Genomic DNA, 22,569 nt, shown 5'->3' with positions numbered 1-22,569 from the left:
GAAGTAACACTGAAAACTATTACAAGTATTTCTTAAATTGAATATGTAACTTGGTACGTGTTCTGCTTCAATTTACACACATTGAAAGACATGATTCGCTGTTCTCTCTATTCATACCCAAAATAAGACTCTTTCTAAACAATTTAAAAACAAGTTTTCTTTCCATCGAACGGCATTCAACCCGATGACACAAGACGAAGTAATAAGAAGATTTAGAGTTTCCAGCAGTGAATATAGGGGACCAATGTTATAAATGGAATTTCGATAGGTCATCAATAAACAGGATGATTACACAATTGGTTTATTCATGTATTGGATATTTATCGCTTATTTTTACCACATGTGCATTCAAAATATGAATCATGTTTTTAAATCCATTTCAACAATAATCTTACTTGTTATTGAATAGAAAATAATTACTCAATAGTGCTGATTTTTTGTACAAATTTGAATGAATTGTTTTCCTTATTTTTATTTCAAAACTTCACCAAATTAATGAATATTTCTTGGTTTGACTGCTTTTTGAAAATATGCTACAAAGTATATAAATTTTATGCTGCTTGTTAACATTTTACCGAAATTTTTTTTTTCAAAATATGACGATGGTTGTTTATTATTTGATGCTCAGAAGAAGGAAATATTGTTTCATGAGTTCACCATCGCTCGCCAATGGCGCTGGTAGCAGTAAACAGTGATGTGATTTTGCGCAGTACAACGATGAATGACCGTAGTACGGAAATCACCGTTGTATCATGATGCTCGCGTGATACCACCGTGATTCAGGGTGACAGACATGTGATTTCATGGTGTACAGTGATACCGATATCACATGTCTGTCATAAGCATTACGGTTCCAAACGAAACGACTCCATCACAAACTAATATTACACAAGAAACGTTGATGATTAGAGTCAACCCAAATTTATGTCCAAAAATTCGCGTCTCAGTTCTAGGAACAGAGATAATCGCCTTGTTAGACTCAGGGGCCAGTATAAGCGTACTGAATTCAACGAAACGTTGGAAATTCACGGGTTTAAATTATTTAAAGCTAATGTGACAATCAATACAGCCGATAACACGGAACATACATGTGTTGGCTACGCCAATATTCCATATTTATTCGCGGGAATAACCAAAATTATCCCAACTATAATTGTACCAAAACTTTCAAAACCTCTTATTTTGGGAATGGATTTCTGGAACGCATTTCAAATACGTCCAGTTATGACCGAAAATAACGTACAAATAGATCTGGGAAGTATAGACTGTGCAAGACAGCCATTGATAAGCCATCTTTCGACAGAACATTGGATAGAACAAGGATTTGTAGAAAAAGAGATACATTTTGAAATAAGTTCACTGGACCTCACGGAACAGGAACAGAAACTTTGGCATCCATCTCAGCCAGAAGAGGATGATTCACTCGACGTAACGTCTTTAGAACTTCCCAGCAATCCAGAAGAAATAATCGAGACTATTGAAACAGAACACGAACTTACTGAGGTACAAAAAAGGCAACTTAAAGACACGATCAAGTTATTTCCACTGACTAGTGAATCAAAATTAGGAAGAACGACTTTAATTGAACACGAAATTGAAGTTAGTGACGGAGGAAAAATGAGAGATTTGCCGATGTACCGATATTCACCGCGTATATGGGAGAAAATTGAAGAGGAATTAAAGCGTTATGAACAACTCGATGTAATCGAAGAATGCACGAGTGAGTTCGCTAGCCCTTTGGTTCCAGTAAAGAAACCAAGTGGGAAAATTAGAGTTTGTTTAGACTCTCGAAGAATAAATTTCATTACGAAAAAAGACGCTTATCCCATGCGAAACATGAATGAAATTTTTCATAGGCTGCAAAAAGCTAAATACTTTAGCACAATTGACCTAAAGGATGCGTATTTTCAAATACCATTGAAGGAAAGTTCAAGAAATCTCACAGCGTTTCGAACTCCTAAAGGACTATTTCGATTCAAAGTAGTCCCATTTGGACTCAAAAATGCTCCGTTTACTATGAACAGATTAATGAATAAAGCAATAGGATTCGATTTGGAACCCTATGTGTTCATCTACCTAGATGACATAGTGGTGGCCACGGAAACGCTAGAGGAGCATTTTCGTCTGCTTCAAGAAGTTGCTAAGCGGCTGCAAAAGGCTTGTTTAACAATTTCGGTTGAAAAAAGTCGCTTTTGTAGGAAGAAAATTCGGTATTTAGGTTACTTGTTAACTGAAAATGGGCTTGCCATAGATAGCAGTAAATTGGAACCAATACTAAACTACTCTCGTCCAAAAACGATTCGTGATGTGAGACGACTGATGGGTTTAATGGGTTTCTACCAAAAATTTATAAAAAATTATAGCCACGTTACAGCTCCAATAACAGATCTTTTGAAAAAAACAAAAAAAATCAAGTGGACTGAAGAGGCCGATAATGCCCTCAGCGAACTAAAATCTGTGCTAACATCTTCACCGGTGCTGGCAAACCCACGGTACGATCAACCTTTTATAATCGAAACCGATGCATCCCAGCTTGCAGTAGGGGCAGCACTGTTACAAGAATTTCCAGAAGGAAAAAGAATTATTGGGTATTTCAGCAAGAAATTATCAAGTACTCAGCGCAAATATGCAGCAACCGAGAAAGAATGCCTTGCAGTTCTTCTCGCGATCGAAAATTTCAGGCACTATATAGAAGGGACCACCTTCACGGTAATCACTGATGCCAAAAGCATAACGTGGTTATTTTCAATTACAGCAGCCAACGGAAATTCTCGCTTACTCCGTTGGGCGTTGAAACTCCAATCCTATGATTTTGTCATACAGTATAGGAGAGGGAAAGATAACATTCTTGCAGACTGTTTATCTCGAATAGAAACTATTCAAATAGTTGACGAAGATTATACTGATCTATGCAATAAAATAACAAAATGTGCAGATAAATATAAAGACTTTAAGGTCATCGGAGGAAAGATCTATAAACATGTTCCGGATATGGCGAAAATTCAAGATAAACGATTTTGCTGGAAGTACTATCCACCGTTAAACGAAAGAGTACAATTAATTAAAGCTGATCATGAACCAGCCCACCTAGGATATGAAAAAGCAATTGCGAAATTGAAACAGAAAGTTTATTGGCCAAAAATGGCCCAAGATACGAAATTTTTTTGCCAATCTTGTTTACCATGCAAAATATCAAAAAATAATAACATCAATGCAACTCCACCTATGGGCTCTCAAAAGAAGCATTGCGACCATCCCTGGCAATTTATAACCCTTGATTATTTAGGCCCTTTTCCAGCATCTGGAAAGGCAAGAAGTACATGCCTACTTGTAGTGACGGATGTATTCACGAAGTTCATCCTAGCACAACCGTTTAGGCAAGCAACTGCTAGTTCCTTGGTCCAATTTTTGGAACAATCCATATTTTTATTATTTGGAGCACCAGAAATAGTGCTAACGGATAATGGTAGCCAATTTACATCTAAAATATTTGGAGACCTCCTATCAACCTATGGAATAACGCATTGGCTAACCCCATCTTATCACCCACAAGTGAATAACTCTGAAAGGGTAAATAGAGTTATTACCACCGCAATTAGGGCAACCATAAAAAATAATCATAAAACATGGGCAGACAATATCCAAAACATTGCATGTGCAATAAGGAATTCTATCCATGATTCTACCAAATATACTCCCTATTTTCTAACATTCGGACGAAATATGATATCAAATGGACGAGAATATAAAACAATAGAAAGCATGAATAATTCAAAACAAGAGCATGGCCTTTCAGAAGAAGATGAAGAAAATCTCTACGACCAAGTAAAGAAAAATTTAAAGGAAGCATATGAGAAACAGGCGAAGTACTACAACCTGAGATCTAACGCGAAAGCACCGAAATATCAGCTTGGGGAAAAAGTACTCGAGAAAAGCACCTTTCTGTCTGATAAAGGGAAAGACTTTTGCGCCAAACTGGCACCAAAATTTACAGAGGCCAAAGTAAAAACTGTTGTAGGTGACAGTTATGAACTGGAGGATTTATCGGGAAAGCCAATCGGCATTTTCCACGCCTCATTTTTAAAGAAATTCTAGTCGAGGAGAATTAAAAGCTATGAACCTTCTTCGGAGTGACAAATTTTAAAATTAAAAACAGGTTAAAAAAAACGAATTCAAGGAAAAGAATGCGGAACAGATCAACCTAAGAAACTAGACAAGAGAAACGAGTAATAACTTAAATATCGCTGCAAATTTACTACCTACTCCTGGTTAAGCCTCCTAACGAGTTAGTTTACAAGCGAGATTTTAGTTCCTACCGTTACAAACTATAGCTACTTAATCTAGGTTAATAATAGTTAGTCCTATATATATATATATATATATATATATATATATATATATATATATATATATATATATATATATATATATATATATATATATATATATATATATATATATATATATATATATATATATATATATATATATATATATATATATATATATATATATATATATATATATATATATATATATATATATATATATATATATATATATATATATATATATATATATATATATATATATATATATATATATATATATATATATATATATATATATATATATATATATATATATATATATATATATATATATATATATATATATATATATATATATATATATATATATATATATATTTATATATATATTTATATATATATATATATATATATATATATATATATATATATATATATATATATATATATATATATATATATATATAAAAATAAAAACGTAGATCCGGGCTATCCTACGTAAAACCTTGCAGCTTAAAAATAAATACATATATGATCACCTGAAACAAAAAAAACAAAAATGATTAGTAATTGTTAATATTTTAGAACACAGAGTACTCTCCGTGAAAGCTGCAGCACCCGCAGCACCAAAATAAAACATTGTATGCTCAACTGTCAGCATACGACAAAGATGGCAACCGTCATCCGCTGGATTCCTAATTGGCTTTAGTCCTCAGTAGATTAGAGTCCTGAAATAAAGAATTTATCAGTGTAAAAAATATTTAATAAAATACGCATAACGGTTTGATAATATTAGGAAAGAGTTCAATTAAATTACCTTGCACTTCCGAACGAATTTTTCCGTACGACGTTCACAACACTATCCATTTTGATAACTTAGAAGTAAACAAGCTTTCGTATAACTGTCAGAATCGCCAGTGTTGCCATTTATGCAGTAATATTTATGGTGTAATTTAATATATGCTATAAATTATAGTACAGGTGCTTACGAAATATTTCAAATAGAATAATTTTGAGAATGTAAAACACATGTTATTGTAATTTATAAATTACGTCTCCGTTTTCGTTAAAGTGCTGAAAATCAATGAATGAGTCAGTAAGAATATTGATGTGATTGATTCGAGGCAAAATTTTTCAAATTTCTTGCAACGTTCAGTAGTTGGTCAGATAATTTCTGATATAATGCAAACGCTGCAAAAATCTGGGTTACGTTCCGTTAATTTTGTACGTCTTCAGAAATATTGGATTATAGTTGGTAAACACACCAATGATTTACTACAAAATATTAACCTGCATAAATGGCTTACACAAATAATGTTTATACCGGTACGAGAACTTTAGTTTTCATTACTAAAAATTTTAATGTTGAGTAAGGTTAGGGTTATAAAAATTTGATCAATTTTCCATTGATCAAATTTTCATAAACTTGAGTGGAGTGATGTAACATATTTTACAATTTTGCGGTAAAAATGGAATTTAGCAAAATTCGGTAATCGAAAATTGATTAATTTTACTCATTCGTATTATAAAATGTTTCACAACGAATGTGTCCTAGCTACAGCAGCTATAAATTACCACGTTGCTATAAAAATGGAACATCTACATGAAAAAAGTTTATGTAATTATGTTGCTAGTGAGTCTAATCGCTTCCAGATGTCGGTAGTATGAAATTTGAGGGGTTGACTAAAGTAGGGCAAATATTTTCGCTATACCACATAAATTTGCCGCCTTAGCATGGGCGCTGCCATGTTGCAAATAACCCGCTAAATCGTCACAAAAGATCCGAGGTGTCTTGGATGAAAAGAAATTCACATTCGTCCATTTCGCAGACGTATCGGCTGGAGAACAGAAGTTCACCAAAAGTGTATAGTGGTTTTTCTGAAATTATATTTGCTTGAGTTTTAGCTAATTGTAGTTAGAGGTAATATTAAATTTGAAAAAAAGAGTGTGTAAGTTTTAGTTTAGTAATTTTTTTTTTCTGTTAGATTTTTTAAATTTCCGGTTAATGATACCGTAATTGAAAACAAGTGAATTCTGTTCAAGTGTGCATAGAACTTATAAGTAAAAAAAGGTAAATGATAAAAATATATTTATTTCGCGAATCCTAAATTAATTACGTTCATGTTGGACAGCAGCGCTCGTCCAACGGGCGTTTTTGTACGGGCTGAAATCGTTCGTCGGAGTGACGCCGTTCGGAAGGAATGTTGTATGCGTGTAGTGATTAGAGCTCGAGTGTCGTTCAAGGCCCGCCGCCAAGGCAGTCAAACGGAGTTTAGTGGGTTTACGTTTGCAAAGTTTTCACGGCGATAACCAAATATCGCGCGTGTTCAGGCCGTTTCGTTACATTCTGTGGCCGTTCCCAAGAGCTGGCGATCGAGATACGTGGTCAATTGCGTACCGATTTGCTAAATCCAAAGTAGAGGTTTCATTTCATCGTGGCAAGGATCGATGCGGAATCTTAGTACGTGAGGTCCTTCTAGGGTACGTTGGCCACTACTGCGGATAATCCCGGGTCTGCACGGCTTCCTAGCGTTGCAGAAGCTCTTGTCGAGAAAAATCGGAAGTCTTCCGTCCAGCCGAACCACACTCCGCACCTTTAGTTCGGCCATACGCACATGAGTCGCCATCACTGGTCACGCCATCTTTACCCGCCAGCCGGCATCGCCGACCCCTAGAGTCGGCTTTGGAGCTGTTTCCGTCACCATCATTGCTGCTAAAAACCTGCGCAGGTATGTCACCAAGTTTCATGGCCATGTAAACGTTTTCTTGCCGTCGTATAAAACAATTGTCCTACCTGAACGTCCGTTTATAATACACCGAGTGGAATGAAAAATATAAGTTTAAAATTTACGTTTTCTAGTTTCCGTTGCCTTTGAGCAGAATCCTTTTGTAAGAACTCACTCTTACTTCCGTTGGTTTTTCTCCACTTTGGTATTTTGTTCTCGAGTCGATTATTTGTTGCAGGTACCGGAAAAGTGTGAACGATTGGTTGTTGTGACAAGGTGGTATTTTGGCGAATTTGAATTTAGAAGTTTTTCTAGTTTTGTTAAACGTAACTTAGTAACCGTTCGAGCTAATTCTCCTGAGGAATCTCATGCTAAAACAATATAGTCGGGCAACTAAACGCGACTGGTGATCTCTCGGTATCCGCGAGAGTGGCGCAAAAATCACCAAGTTTTATACTGCATTTTGGAATAGAGGTAACGGTTACAAGCTCTGGTTGTGTTAAATGCGCAGGTAACTTTGTACATGCATTTTAGGAGCATTTACGCACCCATTCTACACCAGACGTCGCTTTCGGTGTCACGGGTTGCTCAACTAAATTACTATTACACTGGGGAATCTAGGTTTATTTGATTTATGAAAACGTGAAGTCCCTGACTAAAGCTCATCAACAGCATTGTTCCTTCCTAGCATTGTCGTAAATCATAAGAAGTATTTCTAAAACATTGTATAAAGCAAATGAATGAAAATAAAATTTGTTACAAAACATTTTGTTTAAAAAATCATAAAAAACTAAAACTGCGGAAAACTGCCCACGTGAAAACGAACCAAACTTATTAATTATTATAGTACTATAAGTGCTCTATAAAGCCTATAGTAGCCTATGTTAACTAAATTGCATTTAATATTTTTTACAGTTTTTTCAAAATATTTCATACTGGGTATAATGGAAGGTGAGTCGAAAAAAAATTATTTTGCGGAAAACTGCCCACGTAAAAACGAACCGAACTAATTAATTATGATAGACCCATAAGTGCTCTACGAAAGCTATAGTAGCCTATGTTGCCTAAATTGCATTTAATATTTTTTACAGTTTTTTCAAAATATATCGTACTGGGTATAACGGAAGGTGAGTCGAAAGAAAACATAATTTTGCGGAAAACTGCCCACGTGAAAACGAACCAAACTAATTAATTATGATAGCCCCATAACTACTCTATGACACTTTCAGTAGCCTATGTTGCCTAAATTGCATTTAATATTTTTTACAGTTTTTTCAAAATATTTCGTACTGGGTATAATGAAAGGTAAGTCGAAAAAGAAAAATATTTTGCGGAAACTAATTAATTATGATAGTCCCATAAGCGCTCTACGAAAGCTATAGTAGCCTATGTTGCCTAAATTGCATTTAATATTTTTTACAGTTTTTTCAAAATATTTCGTACTGGGTATAATGGAAGGAGTCGAAAAAAAAAATTATTTTGCAGAAAACTGCCCACGTGAAAACGAACTAAACTAATTAATTATGATACTCCCATATATGCTCTAGGAAAGCTATAGTAGCCTATGTTGCCTAAATTGCATTTAATATTTTTTACAGTTTTTTCAAAATATTTCGTACTGGGTATAATGGAAGGTGAGTCGAAAGAGAAAAATATTTTGCGGAAAATTGCCCACGTGAAAACGAACCAAACTAGTTATTTATGATAGTCCTATAAAAGCTCTACGAAAGCTATAGTAGTTGCCTATGTTGCCTAAATTGCATTTATTATTTTGTACAGTTTTTTCAAAATATTTCGTACTGGGTATAATGGAAGGAGTCGAAAGAAAAAATTATTTTGCGGAAAACTGCCCACGTGAATACGAACCAAACTTATTAATTATGATAGCCCCATAACTGCTCTACAAAGCCTTTAGTAGCCTATGTTGCCTAAATTTCATTTAATATTTTTTACAGTTTTTTCAAAATATTTCGTACTGGGTATAACGGAAGGTGAGTCGAAAGAAAAAAATATTTTTCAGAAAACTGCCCACGTGAAAACGAACCAAACTAATTAATTATGATAGTCCCATAACTGCTCTATAAAATCTTAAGTAGCCTATGTTGCCTAAATTGCATTTAATATTTTTCACAGTTGTTTTCAAAATATTTCGTACTGGATATAATGGAAGGTGAGTCGAAAGATAAAAATATTTTGCAGAAAACTGCCCACGTGGAAACGAACCAAACTAATCAATTATGATAGTCCCATAACTGCTCTACGAATCCTATAGTAGCCTAAGTTGCCTTCATTGCATTTAATATTTTTTACAGTTTTTTCAAAATTTTTCGTACTGGGTATAATGGAAGGTGAGTCGAAAGAGAAAATAATTTTGCGGAAAACTTCCTACGTGAAAACGAACCAAACTAATTATTTATGATAGTACTATAAAAGCACTACGAAAGCTATAGTAGCTTATGTTGCCCAAATTGCATTTAATATTTTTTACAGTTTTTTCAAAATATTTCGTACTGGGTATAATGGAAGGTGAGTCGAAAGGAAAAATTATTTTGCGGAAAACTGCCCACGTGAAACCGAATCAAACTAATTAATTATGATAGTCCCATAACTGCTCTATGAAACCAATAGTAGTCTATGTTGCCTTCATTGCATTTAATATTTTTTACAGTTTTTTCAAAATATTTCGTACTGGGTATAATGGAAGGTGAGTCGAAAGAGAAAATAATTTTGCGGAAAACTTCCTACGTGAAAACGAACCAAACTAATTATTTATGATAGTACTATAAAAGCACTACGAAAGCTATAGTAGCTTATGTTGCCCAAATTGCATTTAATATTTTTTACAGTTTTTTCAAAATATTTCGTACTGGGTATAATGGAAGGTGAGTCGAGAGGAAAAATTATTTTGCGGAAAACTGCCCACGTGAAACCGAATCAAACTAATTAATTATGATAGTCCCATAACTGCTCTATGAAACCAATAGTAGTCTATGTTGCCAAAATTGCATTTAAGGTAGCGCTTCGCCGTGGTCAGGTCGAAGCAAGACAACTCACTGCTTCCTCTTGCTTTGTCGTCGAAATTTCACCCTAAATTGCGAATTTCTCCAATACTATCCCGATTCACGAAAAATCAAAAACATACGATTGTAGGTAAACGATTTTGCTATGCATTTGGCGAAAAATATCAGTTAGAAAGCTTTTCTTTCGCGAGATTTCGTGCGAGTTTTGTAAAACGTTTTGTTTTCTTTTTCCCTTTTCTCGCTATAAGCAACTCGCATAAGTAGGGATGTGCTACGTTTTCAACAAAGCGTCAAAGCTAGTAGCGATGAAAATCATGACTGATTTCTGGTTCTACTGAAACATGAATAGAAATTATTTTACAAAGTAGTAATACTTACTTACATTTTCTACTCATCTATGTTCAACGTTTACGCAGAGAGAACGGACAACGAAAACAAAAGAAATGTTGTTAGCGTCTACCGCATGTGGCATTTTGCACACCCCAATGCATGCGTTGACATTGTGTGCGTGCGAAAGAATAAGGAAAAACTCATTTATTTTTATAACTCGCACGAAATCTTTCGATAAAAACGTTTATCAGGCACAATTTATATACGAATCGATAGAAAAATTAATTATCTAGAATCGTATGTTCTTGGAATTTCCGTTTTCTAACAATTTTGGGTGAATTGCGTGAAACCCCGGGATAGGCAGCGAACTCCCGTGACCACGGCGAAGCGCTACCTTAAGGTGAAATGTAGCGAAATGCGAAAATCGGGTTTTTGATCAATTATTCAAAAACTAGACCGATTTTCGAAAAACCAAAAACACTTAAGTTTTCGAAATCAAATTTATCATAACTAAGTATTCTTAGAATTTTGAAATTTTGCTTTGGCGAGCCGTAATTGGTTTTTGAAATGTATAAACGGTTACTGTTCCGTTCCACGGGGATGATTTTAGAATTGAAAAGTAGTGTTTGTAGCAGAATTTCACAAAGAATCTGAAAATGCAACTCAAAATTATAAAATTTTAGCGAAAACAACCGAAAATTGAAAAAGTTTTCATAAACTTTTCTGCATTTTTTTTTATTGCTTGCGCGCTGCTGTTTCGTATTGAGGTGGTGTGAGAAATGCACGGGGGGCACGGTGGCATTATATCGTGAGCAAAAAATAGATATAAAATATTGACGCAAATTTATGCAGCATTGGGTTTTGTGTTGAAATAAAAACGACTTGAATACAATAAAATGAGTATTGTAAGAAATCGTTTATTTTCTAAGTAGCTGTCATTTATACAAACAATGTGATAAACATTGAGGGCCAGCATCGAGACAGTCAGCATGGAAAACTTATTGGAATTCATTGGTTTTTCAATTATTATGAATACAATGAATCAACGCTTGATTTTGCTTTCAAAATCGATCGAATAATAAGGAACTACGAAATAACTTTATATTCAATTTCGTGCCCCAAATATGTGCTTGAGAAAAGATTCACTAATTAATTTTAACTGCATGGTATGATGATCTATTAGTTATAATTGGAATGTATTCCAATAATGTAATCTAAGAAATTATTAAACTATTGATGATTTCTGGCACCGGAGGCCAGAGGCTGTTTGGTCTTCGGTTCGTTATCGTTGAAACAGACATTTCTAGACTCACCATGCTATACAATTCCGAAAGTCGCTTCCGAAAAAAAGTTAATGGTGAATACTTTTACGTAAATTCTATCTCATCGGCGGGAAGGGCCTGGTGAACGACTGGCAAAGATATCGAAAATACTTGAATGTTCTCTTGTCTTCAACCGTTCTTTTGAAGGAGAATCGATGCTTGCTACTAATATCAGGCATATACATGGTTAGCAAGTTAGTCAATACATATACATTTAACCTCATGTTAATCATTCATAATTACTCATGATATATAGCTCTAGTGTAAGAGTAATCACTAACAATGATGATTGAATCAGCATATATTCAAAGTGTGAAGAATTCTAAAATCCATTACGTCCCGTCTTTTTTACAAGCCAATATAACGAGAGGTAAACCCACTGCGCTCAATCATTGAAAAAAGTTCTTGTTTCTATGTGGCCGTTTTTCTTGGTACGCTTTGTGCGACGGTTCGTTCAACTGAAGCGGATAAAATTTTGCGGAATGCGAAAATCGCGTTTTTGATCAATTATTCAAAAATTAGACCGATTTTCGAAAAACCAAAAACACTTAAGTTTTCGAAATCAAATTTATCATAACTAAGTATTCTTAGAATTTTGAAATTTTGCTTTGGCGAGCCGTAATTGGTTTTTGAAATGTATAAACGGTTACTGTTCCGTTCCACGGGGATGATTTTAGAACTCAAAAGTAGTGTTTGTAGCAGAATTTCACAAAGAATCTGAAAATGCAACTCAAAATTATGAAATATTAGCTAAAACAACCGAAATTGATGATGATGATGGTCCCACCTCATACCCCTACAAAGGTGTGAGCTGAACGAGTTATCTAAGTGATAATTAATACTATTACATGCTTTAACCAGTAATCAAAAATTGAAACGAGCTGGTTAACTTAGCAGGCTTAGATATTCCTTCGATAGAGCAGCTGAACAAAAAGAAATTACTATACTACATTATATATTACAATTACTATCCAGGGTTGATCAAGAAAATTTTCAACCCGGGAAGATCCTTGAACAAATTAGGAATCGAACCCAATATCTCGACCAGTATCAGACAATAATTCACCAGGCCCCTCCCGCCGGACCAGTTCATCAAAATCAAATCAAATTTGAAAAAGTTTAGATAAACTTTTCCGCATTTTTTTCATTGCTTGCGCGCTGCTGTTTCGTATTGAGGTGGTGTGAGAAATGCACGGTGGGCACGGTGGCATTATATCGTGAGCAAAAATTACATATAAAATAATGACGCGAATTTTTGCACCATTGGGTTTTGTGTTGAAATAAAAACTAGTTGATTACAATAAAATGGGTATTGTAAGAAATAGTTTATTTTCTAAGTAACTGTCATTTATAATGCTAATAATGTCCCATTCTGTTGAGTTCAATGCATTGCAAGGTCTTGGTATTACATTTATTGTTGAATATGACCATTTGTTTCAACAAACTTCGCAGACAAGGAGTGGCGGAACCGTATTGGGAGAATACTGAATCCACACCAGGAAAATGTCTGGGTGTGGAAGTCTTGGAATTACATTCCTTTTGAGAAATTTGACCATTCTGTTTTAACAGACTTCGCAGCCGACTCATAGCATAGTTTCGATTACATGGCTAGTGCTACGATCCTATTGACACAACAGAAATAATACTTTCAAGATGATGATGAAAGTCAATTAGAATGGAATATATTGGCATTGAATGTATTCGATAAGTAAATTCGACCGCGCTCTATCATGCGAGTTAAGTAAATACTTTTACGTTAATTCTATCTCATCGGCGGGAAGGGCCTGGTGAACGACTGGCAAAGATATCGAAAATACTTGAATGTTATCTCGTCTTCAATCGTTCTTTTGAAGGAGAATCCATGCTAGCTACTAAACTCAGACATATACATGGTTATCAAGTTTGTCAATACATATACATATAGCCTCATGTTAGTCATTCATAATTACTCATGATTTATAGCTCTAGTGTAAGAGTAATCAATAACAATAACGATTGAATTACAAGCCAATATAACGAGAGGTAAACCCACTGCGCTCAATCATTGAAAAAAGTTCTTGTTTCTATGTGTCCGTTTTTCTTGGTATGCTTTGTGCGACGGTTCGTTCAACTGAAGCGTATAAAATTTTGCGCGCATTTTATGACGCTACATTTCACCTTAAGGTAGCGCTTCGCCGTGGTCAGGTCGAAGCAAGACAACTCACTGCTTCCTCTTGGTTTGTCACCGAAATATCACCCTAAATTGCAAATTTCTAAAATACTAACCCGATTTACGAAAAATCAAAAACATACGATTGTAGGTAAATGATTTTACTATGCATTTGGCGAAAAATATCAGTTAGAAAGCTTTTCCTTCGCGAGATTTCGTGCAAGTTTTGTTAAAATTTTATTTTCTTTTTTTCCTTTTCTCGCTATAAACAACTCGCATATCATTCGTATCCGAACAGTCGTCCGCGATACACTTGTTGTTTTTTCGCTCCGTATCGGGACGGTATCGATTACAAAACCTCGAGTGCGAAGGTGTTTCCCTAGCAAGGGCTGGAGGAAACATTTTTTTTTGTTCTCTTAGATCCAGTGGTCGATCGAGTGATAAACACCGGCAGCAGACAGTGGTATACACACTTGCTTGCGACCATTTCTACCTGTCGCTTCAATAGCATCGGCAGCAGCAGTGAGTGACTGGATCATCAAAGTCACGCGAGAGAAATAATCCAAGCAAAGGACCAACTCACCCATCAGCTCAACAAACCATACCGGTGAAGTAGTTTTTTTTTCATTTTATATTTCAACTTTTCTCCTACTTCTCACTATCCTATCTATTTTTTCTATTTTCCTTGATAGTGTGGGAGACTTTGTTTCTCCTGCACAGAAAATATGTCTTCCGATGAGGGGAACCTCGTCGAAGATGATGATAAACCTAGAGATGAGGAACGTTTGGATGAATATCCTGATAGTGATACATCTGAAATGGATATCCCCGCTCCCCCTCTGGGAAAACCACCAATCCGTCGGAAGGTCTATCAGGATGACGGATCGGATGGCCCGTGGGTGGTATACTTCCGGCCCATAGCTAAATCCCTCAGAGTCCTCAATATTGCTCGAGATCTGGCTAAACACTACTCGGCAGTAAAACACATGGACAAGGTATCTCCGAACAAACTGCGCGTTGTCGTAACTGATCTAAAACAAGCAAACGACATTGCTACCAATGAGATTTTCACGAGGGAATATCGCGTCTACGTACCTTCTCGGATGGTGGAGATCGACGGTGTGGTCCGCGAAGAAAGTTTAACTGTCGAAGATCTGTTGAAGGATGGGATTGGCCGCTTCAAAAATCCCGACCTTCAACCAGTGAAGATATTGGAGTGCAAGCAATTGCACTCTAAATCGACACAAGATGGAAAGTATCATCCATCAGACTCTTTTCGTGTGACCTTCGCCGGTTCTGCACTTCCGAATTACGTTTTAGTGGGAGGGGTTCGTCTACCTGTTCGGTTGTATGTACCGAAAGTAACCCAAGTAACAATTAAAACATGTTAGATTAGAAAAAATAATATAAGATGTTCAATAGGTGTCTCATAAGAGTATTTTATGTTTGGCAGGTTGATGTTGTTTCATATGAGCATTTCAAAGCATTTAATTGTTTTACAGTATTCTATTTTAATGTATTCCCAACTTTAAAATAAGATGTTGTTCTTGATAGTAATAAGTCCTTCTACAAAACAAGTTAGATATGTACTTTTGAGTTAGATGTATCATGCATGTAATAGATAGGAATTTCAGATGATTTTAATAACTATGTTGGAACATCGAAGATCTAGTTTTCTCTAAACATACCAAGTATTCAGACGATGTTCTTTTAGTGATTTTAGCGTGTGTTAAACATCTTAAACTTAAAAAATATTTTTTATCTTGCAAAGGCTTGCGGTAGCTCAATCAGTTTTTTCGCGAATTTAGTGCACAGTACATTTGGAAAAATGTTTAGTGATAATCACCTTTGGAAAAATATAAAAAGAAACGGTGCTTTTCGACTAAAAAAAATGCAATGATTAAGAAGGCATTGAATAATCTAGATATCGCTAAAAACAAATCGATTTTCACTTCGGAGGTGGATGGGAACAGTGAAATACCACAAATGGAAAACGCACACATCGCATCGTGGCCGGAATTTCAATCAAGTACGATGGAGGACATTGAAGAAGAATATGAAAACAATGATATCGATGATTCAAGCCTGAACAATACCTCATTGAAAAGTAATATCTATGATTTGCGAGAAGACCTTAAATCATGGGCTATTAGCATCAGATCAAACACACTGCCATAAACTCGCTTCTAAATATATTGAAATCAAACGTTCATGACAATGCTTTACCAAAAGATGCCAGAACTCTTGTACAAACACCCTCAAAAACAAATGTTTTAGTAAGCGAAGAAACAGGTGGTAAATATTGGCATTATGGCTTGCAGCACGCACTTATAAATGTTCTGTCAGCGAGTGAAAAACATGTTTTAAAACAAGTTTCTTTAAACGTAAATATCGATGGACTACCAACTTTCAAAAGTTCAACATTATCGTTCTGGCCAATATTGGTAAACATCCATGAACTTAAATTTATTCCACCTCAGGTCGTTGGAATATTTTGTGGACAATGTTAGAAAATTATAAATAAATATATTAAATATGTCTACAACACGTTTCTTCTATTTTTAGATAAGCCAAAAAATGTAAATGCATTCTTAAGGCCTTTCGTTGAAGAACTAAATGTTGTGTTGCAACAAGGAATTAGAATAAGCAGTAATATTATAAAAGTTTCGTTGCGCTGTTTTATATGTGACACACCCGCTCGAGCCATGCTACGAGGTAATTAATAAATTAATCATACAATTTATAACTTTTGAAAAAAATTTGCTATCAGGTGTGATTGGACATAACGGATATGGATCATGTCAAAAATGCAAAACTGATGGAGAATATTCTCATGCGTTCGGAAAAATGATATTCCCACAGTTGGACGCACCCCTACGAAACGACGAGGAATTTCGAACAAAAGCAGATGAAGGACATCATAAGTTCACAAGCATTTTGGTGAATATTCAAGAATTAGATATGATTAAAGACTTTCCCATTGGTGATTCATTGCATTTGATTGACTTAGGCATCACAAAACGGTTCCTAAGTGGATGGAAAACTGGTACACTTAATAACATGGAAGCCAAATGGTCCTCGTCGGAATCTCAGCAAGTCAACAATTTTATGATTGGATGTAAAATGCCAAAGGAAATACTAAGACCAATTCGGGGATTAGAGCACCTTTCTCGATGGAAGGCAACAGAATTCCGAACATTTTTACTGTACATAAGCATAGTGGTTACAAAAAAATATTTTATCTGTGAGAACATTATCGAGCATTTTCTTCGTTATTTTTGTGCAATACAAATCTGTATTCGTCATGAGCAAAGCAAGCAGAATTATAAAATAGCAAAATCGTTACTAACAGATTTTCTCAGAGGTGTGAAAGTTTTATATGGTGAGCAAATGTTCTGCAGTAATATGCACAATCTAATCCATTTAATTGACGACGTGGAAAGATTTGGACCGTTGGACTCGTTTGATGCTTACCCATTTGAATCGAGACTATATTATCTCAAGAGAATTATAAGAAGTGGAAATTTGCCACTTTCTCAAGTAGCTCGACGAATAGTCGAAATCCAACAAAATTTATCTAGTCAACCAGATTCGGACTTCACAAACAACGAACCTATATTGAAATATGAAATAGACAGAAAAAAATTACCTAATGACATACTTCATTATCTTCAAAAGCACCGACTACAATCATATGCCTTCCTAAAACTCAAAACTTTCTGTATTAATATTAATTCCAATTCAGATTGCTGGATTCTAACAAAGAAAAACGAAATAATCAAGGTATCGAGTATTTTGCTCAATAATCGCACAAAAACGATTTCATTATATGGCAATGCTCTCGAGAAAATTGTTGATTATTTTATAAAACCCATAAAATCATCCGCTTTGCAAATATATGCATCAAATGTAGAACTGAAACCTCCCGCAAATTACGCACTTAAAGAATTATATTCGAAAATGGTATGCGTCGAAATCAGAGAAAAGTGTTTACCAAAATGTTTATTCCTACCACTGATTCATACGCTACAACAAAACGTTTACAATTAATCTGTTCAATACTTATTACTTCAAGGCATTTCATAATAAATAACTGAATATACATGTTATTTTTCCAAAGGTTTCTTTTATTATTTCTGAAAAATGAAGTAGAATTAGTTAAAGGTAGTAGGTTTAATATGATTCATTTGTTTCTACTAATTATCTGCATTAAATTCTGAGCTGCAACTAGTGTCACTCTTGCCATCGTCGTCTTGTGATTCTTCACTCGTAATCGAATTATTATCAAACTCATTTCTTTCCATTTTTATATTAGGGATACCAGCGTCGTTTACATTCTTACCCTTTTTTGGCTTTTTGACTAATACATTTTGATTATCATCAATATTGTTTGGATTTTTACGTTTTCTTGTATAAGCTGCACGACCTCCTTTACCAGACTCGAATCGTTTAATTTCTGTGTTTTTCATCCGTAGAAAATTAGAGAATGATTTATTATTACTCTCGTCAGTAAACTCGAAATCTGCCGCTCTTATGACTAAAAAAACGAAATGAACGAAATTTGGGAAGTTTCCTCGGAAACTTTCATTATGGCCACTATGACTGCCATCTGAATTTTTCATGAGTCTTGGATTTCCCTGCCAAGAAAACGGTTTGAGAATCTTTGGAGATAATATTTTACGTAGGAAGGTTTTAAAAAAGGGCGTTCCTTCACGCTTGCCAGTTAAATTAAATATCGATTTACAATATTGGAGTATGCGATTTTGAAAATTGTCGTCTTTTAAATTTTTCTCCAGTATTATCAAATCTTCCTTTGTTTGTAGTGATAAAAATTTCTTACATCCTGAAAAACTCTCAGTTTCTGGTTTGATTGTAGTCCGACTTGAATCATTTTTTTTTGTCATGAATTTATCCATGTTGGCCATAAAATTTGTCATTTGCAGTGTAAGAGCTTTTATTGCTTTTATTTCATTCTCTATTTCGTCGAGTCGATTTAATACTTCTGTAACATGGCAACAACGTTTATTTAAACCGTTTTCATCTTCGGTTGCGTTTTCATTTATAGCAGCTTCACATATTAGAGGCATTACAGCTCCATTTTCGAGTTGAATGTATTCAATGTTGCTTTCACAGATGATCTAGTAACAAGACATAAAAATATTTTATTTTTATCGTATTAGTCATGACATAACTTACCTGCTGATCTGCCGACTGCGTTTGTGTGTGATGTGAAACAGAGAACGGATTTTCGGTTTCAATGGTCATCACGGAACCTAATGATGCCGCATCCGATAAGACCTGGTTTGATGGAACAGGTAAACTCATAGGTAGCGCAACTTTAGCACTAGCAGAATTGAACAAAGCACAAGACTCCGGAGACTGGGACACATGTTCGGCCGTCATAGCCGTAAACGTTTCTCTATTTTCTTCGGTAGAAACCTGCGTCTAAAACAAATAATAAAAAAATAAAATTGTTCCTTATGTCGTTTTCGCTTGATGCCAGACCTAACCCAGTTTCCACCCTCATTGCTGTCAAAGCGTTTGTTTCAAGCCAGTTTCGAACCTAGTTTCAACGTTGTTGAACTGAAAATCGAATTAGTTTCGAAACAGGTGTTTATATCAGTTTTGCTCAAATCCCCGTTACTAAGTACGAAACCAAAACAGTTTCGCAAAAAATGTTTGATTTATGAAACTACCGTGGGTCAGTTTCTGTTTTCTCAAGCGAAAATGACATTATTAATTAGTGTTTATCTTACCACACTTTGTAACTCATATGTGTTAGTAATGAACTTTCCTTTGCTTTTTACCGGATTCTTTCGAGTTCCAACGCCTTCAACATCCTCAGAATCCGTGATAATTTGTAATTCCGCCAATATTTTTTCTGCTTCAGTGAAACTATTGGCTCTTCCAACCACTTTTGCTTTTGTAGCAACCCAAGAAGAACCTGGCTTCGTGTTAGGATTTCGTGACAAAGAAACTAAACCTTTTGGAGGCCAAAAGACACATTTGTCACCGGTCCAATTATCCGGAACAACTGTAAGCGAGGGTTTAGATTTTTTTCCCTTTCGGGTTTGCACTACCGCGAACATCTCACCACACGAAATAAGTTTATTCGAAAACACTTTCTTTTTATTTTTCCTCGAGTGACTGTCAAAGCGAGAGCGGTTAACTGTGAGACAGTGTTACTGGTTTTTTTATTTTCCTACTTATTAATCGGTTTATGATTTCAATATACAAAAATATACACTTGATTTGCATTTTACAGTCTAATGCATAATTGAATTTGAATCTAAAATAAACAATCAAATACAAAGGATTCTTAAAATCATTACTAACATGACAAGAATAACAAATGTTCTTATAATGTTTTATATACAGTATTGCACGAGTTTATTCAACGTTGATTAAACACATGTTCGATTAGCTTTCTTAAAGGAGTTAATGGCACTTTGGTAACGTAAATGAAACAATAAAAATGGAGGAGCGATTTTGTTATCATGAACAGTAATCGTCACAAGTAATGGACTCTCAAGTCTATGATAATACGATTATGTAGAGAGAAAATAATTATAAATGCTTTTTTAGAAGCATGGTACAATTTCATTGAATTGAATATAAATTCGTAGTACTGATCATATTTGAAATGTTATAAAAATCTCCTGTAGTGACTGGAACTTAAATTATGGAACATACTGTTAAATGTCGACCGTTTCATTTATTAAATGGCAATGTTAATTTGGGTTTTTAAACGTCTTTTACAGCATTTAGAATTAGAATGGAAGTATACCTTTTCGCTATAATCAATAATCTATTCTTTATTAAATGTTTTAGAACATAAACAATGCATAACAAATTTAATTTATCCAAATAAGTTATTAGTTGTAATTCAAAACAAACCTTTCCAAGTAGCGCGTCAAAATTCTGAAGGTATGATAGCACGTTTCACGGTAAAATATGATTCGTATGTGTTTTTAGCTCACAAATATCGCACAATAATTTTTTTCTGTATTTTCGTATATTTATAATCACTAAAGATTTAGAAAGTTCTCGATACTGCAATCTTTAACTATTATTATTATTATTATTATTCGTTTATTTAGAGCCTCGGCTTTAACTAAAAACATTACTGGAACATTATTCTTGGAAATTAAGTTCGATTTGTTTTTGCATTCAAAAACTAATTCGTTCTGATGTTTGTGATTGGATTTTAGCATTCCAAACTACTTCAGAAACATCTTCAACTTTAAAAGTGAAAATCGGTCACATTCAGATAGAATCGCTTATTTCATCATTCAAAACATCCTAAATACGTGTTGAATCAAGTTTTTTCAACCAAAATAAATGTCCTTGGGAAATGTTTAAGAACTAGTAATAAACTGAGGAACTTGTTCTACATCAAACGTTAAACTGCGCTTTTTGGTCACACAATAGTACCAATACATGTATTTTCAGCAAGCAAAACTTGTTTCACATCAAGTTCAACGTACAATACACAAACAAAGTATGCTACTTGGGAATGCACTGCTCAAACTGCAAACAGATGGGACTTACGGCTCTAGTCTGTTGTAACAAACCACGATGTGGTAAATGTGGTGAGGGACACAGAGATGACTCCTGCAGGAAGTCAATCGAAAAGTGTATTTACTGTGGTGAGAATCCGCATGCTCTTTTTGAGTGCTCGAAATATAAGCAACGCGAGGAAAAGCTCAAGCGAACCGTGAGGGAGCATTCCAAACGATCTTACGCGGAAATCCTCAAACGAGCTACTCCACATATCTCTGACAACCCATTCGCTTTTTTGTCGACTGACGCTGATGTTTCAAATGACCCCGACGAAGGACCTTCTTCTGTTCAGCTAGGAACAAACAGGAAACGACCAATTATGTCCTCTCCTAAGCTTCCTCGCAAAGGTCTTAAAATACTAGAAACTAAAATATTAAAACGGAACCAAAACAACAATGTCACAGAGCCGAAGCCAATACCTCCTGGATTTCGAAAATCGAATTACAACCAGGAATTTCCAGCACTTCCAGGGACACTGAAAATCCCAAGTGATCCCAAAACACAACCAGAAAACCCGACAAACGTTGGATTACTGAAACTCTCTGATATCGACTGGATATTAACAGCCTTCAATATAACTGATCCTCTTAAAAGTATTCTAACGGCTTTATTACCAACAGTAAGAACATTTTTAAAACAGTTGACTGAACAATGGCCCCTCCTTACAGCGATCGTATCTATCGATGGCTGAAATACCTACAGAAATCGAGAATATGATCACTATACTCCAGTGGAATTGCAGAAGTATCATCCCAAAATTAGATTCTTTCAAATTTTTGATAAATTCGCGTAACTGCGACGTATTTTCATTGTGAGAAACATGGCTCACTTCAAATATAAACTTTGACTTCCACAATTTCAACATTATACGCCTGGATCGAGGAGACTCCTATGGAGGGGTTCTTTTAGGGATCAAAAAGTGCTATTCATTTTATCGAATTAACCTCCCCTTGATCCCTGGCATTGAAGTTGTTGCTTGCCAAAGCAGAATTAGAGGCAAAGATCTTTGTATAGCTTCTATCTACATACCTCCCAGAGTCTCGATAGGGCATCGACGACTTGCAGACATCATGGAGCTTCTTCCCACTCCGCGGTTAGTTTTAGGAGACTTTAACTCGCATGGTACGG

At 35.0% G+C, this 22,569-nt stretch overlaps 1 protein-coding gene across 1 annotated transcript; it reads right to left on the bottom strand.

Annotated features, from left to right (window-relative positions):
- Positions 1-18,074: 18,074 nt before the first annotated feature.
- LOC131434035 (uncharacterized) lies at positions 18,075-20,021 on the bottom strand. Its single transcript, XM_058600666.1, has 3 exons — positions 19,635-20,021; positions 19,075-19,323; positions 18,075-19,016 (listed from the first exon to the last, which is right to left on the bottom strand). The coding sequence occupies exons 1-3, from the start codon at positions 19,965-19,967 to the stop codon at positions 18,075-18,077; spliced, it is 1,524 nt and encodes a 507-aa protein (XP_058456649.1). The 5' UTR covers positions 19,968-20,021.
- Positions 20,022-22,569: the final 2,548 nt, after the last annotated feature.

Source organism: Malaya genurostris, chromosome 3 (assembly GCF_030247185.1).
Source record: "Malaya genurostris strain Urasoe2022 chromosome 3, Malgen_1.1, whole genome shotgun sequence".
Lineage (NCBI taxonomy): Eukaryota > Metazoa > Arthropoda > Insecta > Diptera > Culicidae > Malaya > Malaya genurostris.
Note: the sequence above shows the minus strand (reverse complement) of the source record. Positions and strands in the feature narration are given on the sequence as shown.

Excerpts from the sequence above, each read along its gene's own strand:
- LOC131434035 (XM_058600666.1), bottom strand. The coding sequence starts at position 19,967 with ATGTTCGCGGTAGTGCAAACCCGAAAGGGAAAAAAATCTAAACCCTCG. Across the intron at positions 19,324-19,634 it reads CATATGAGTTACAAAGTGTG|ACGCAGGTTTCTACCGAAGA; the intron begins GTAAGATAAACA and ends TATTTGTTTTAG. Across the intron at positions 19,017-19,074 it reads CGCAGTCGGCAGATCAGCAG|ATCATCTGTGAAAGCAACAT; the intron begins GTAAGTTATGTC and ends TCTTGTTACTAG.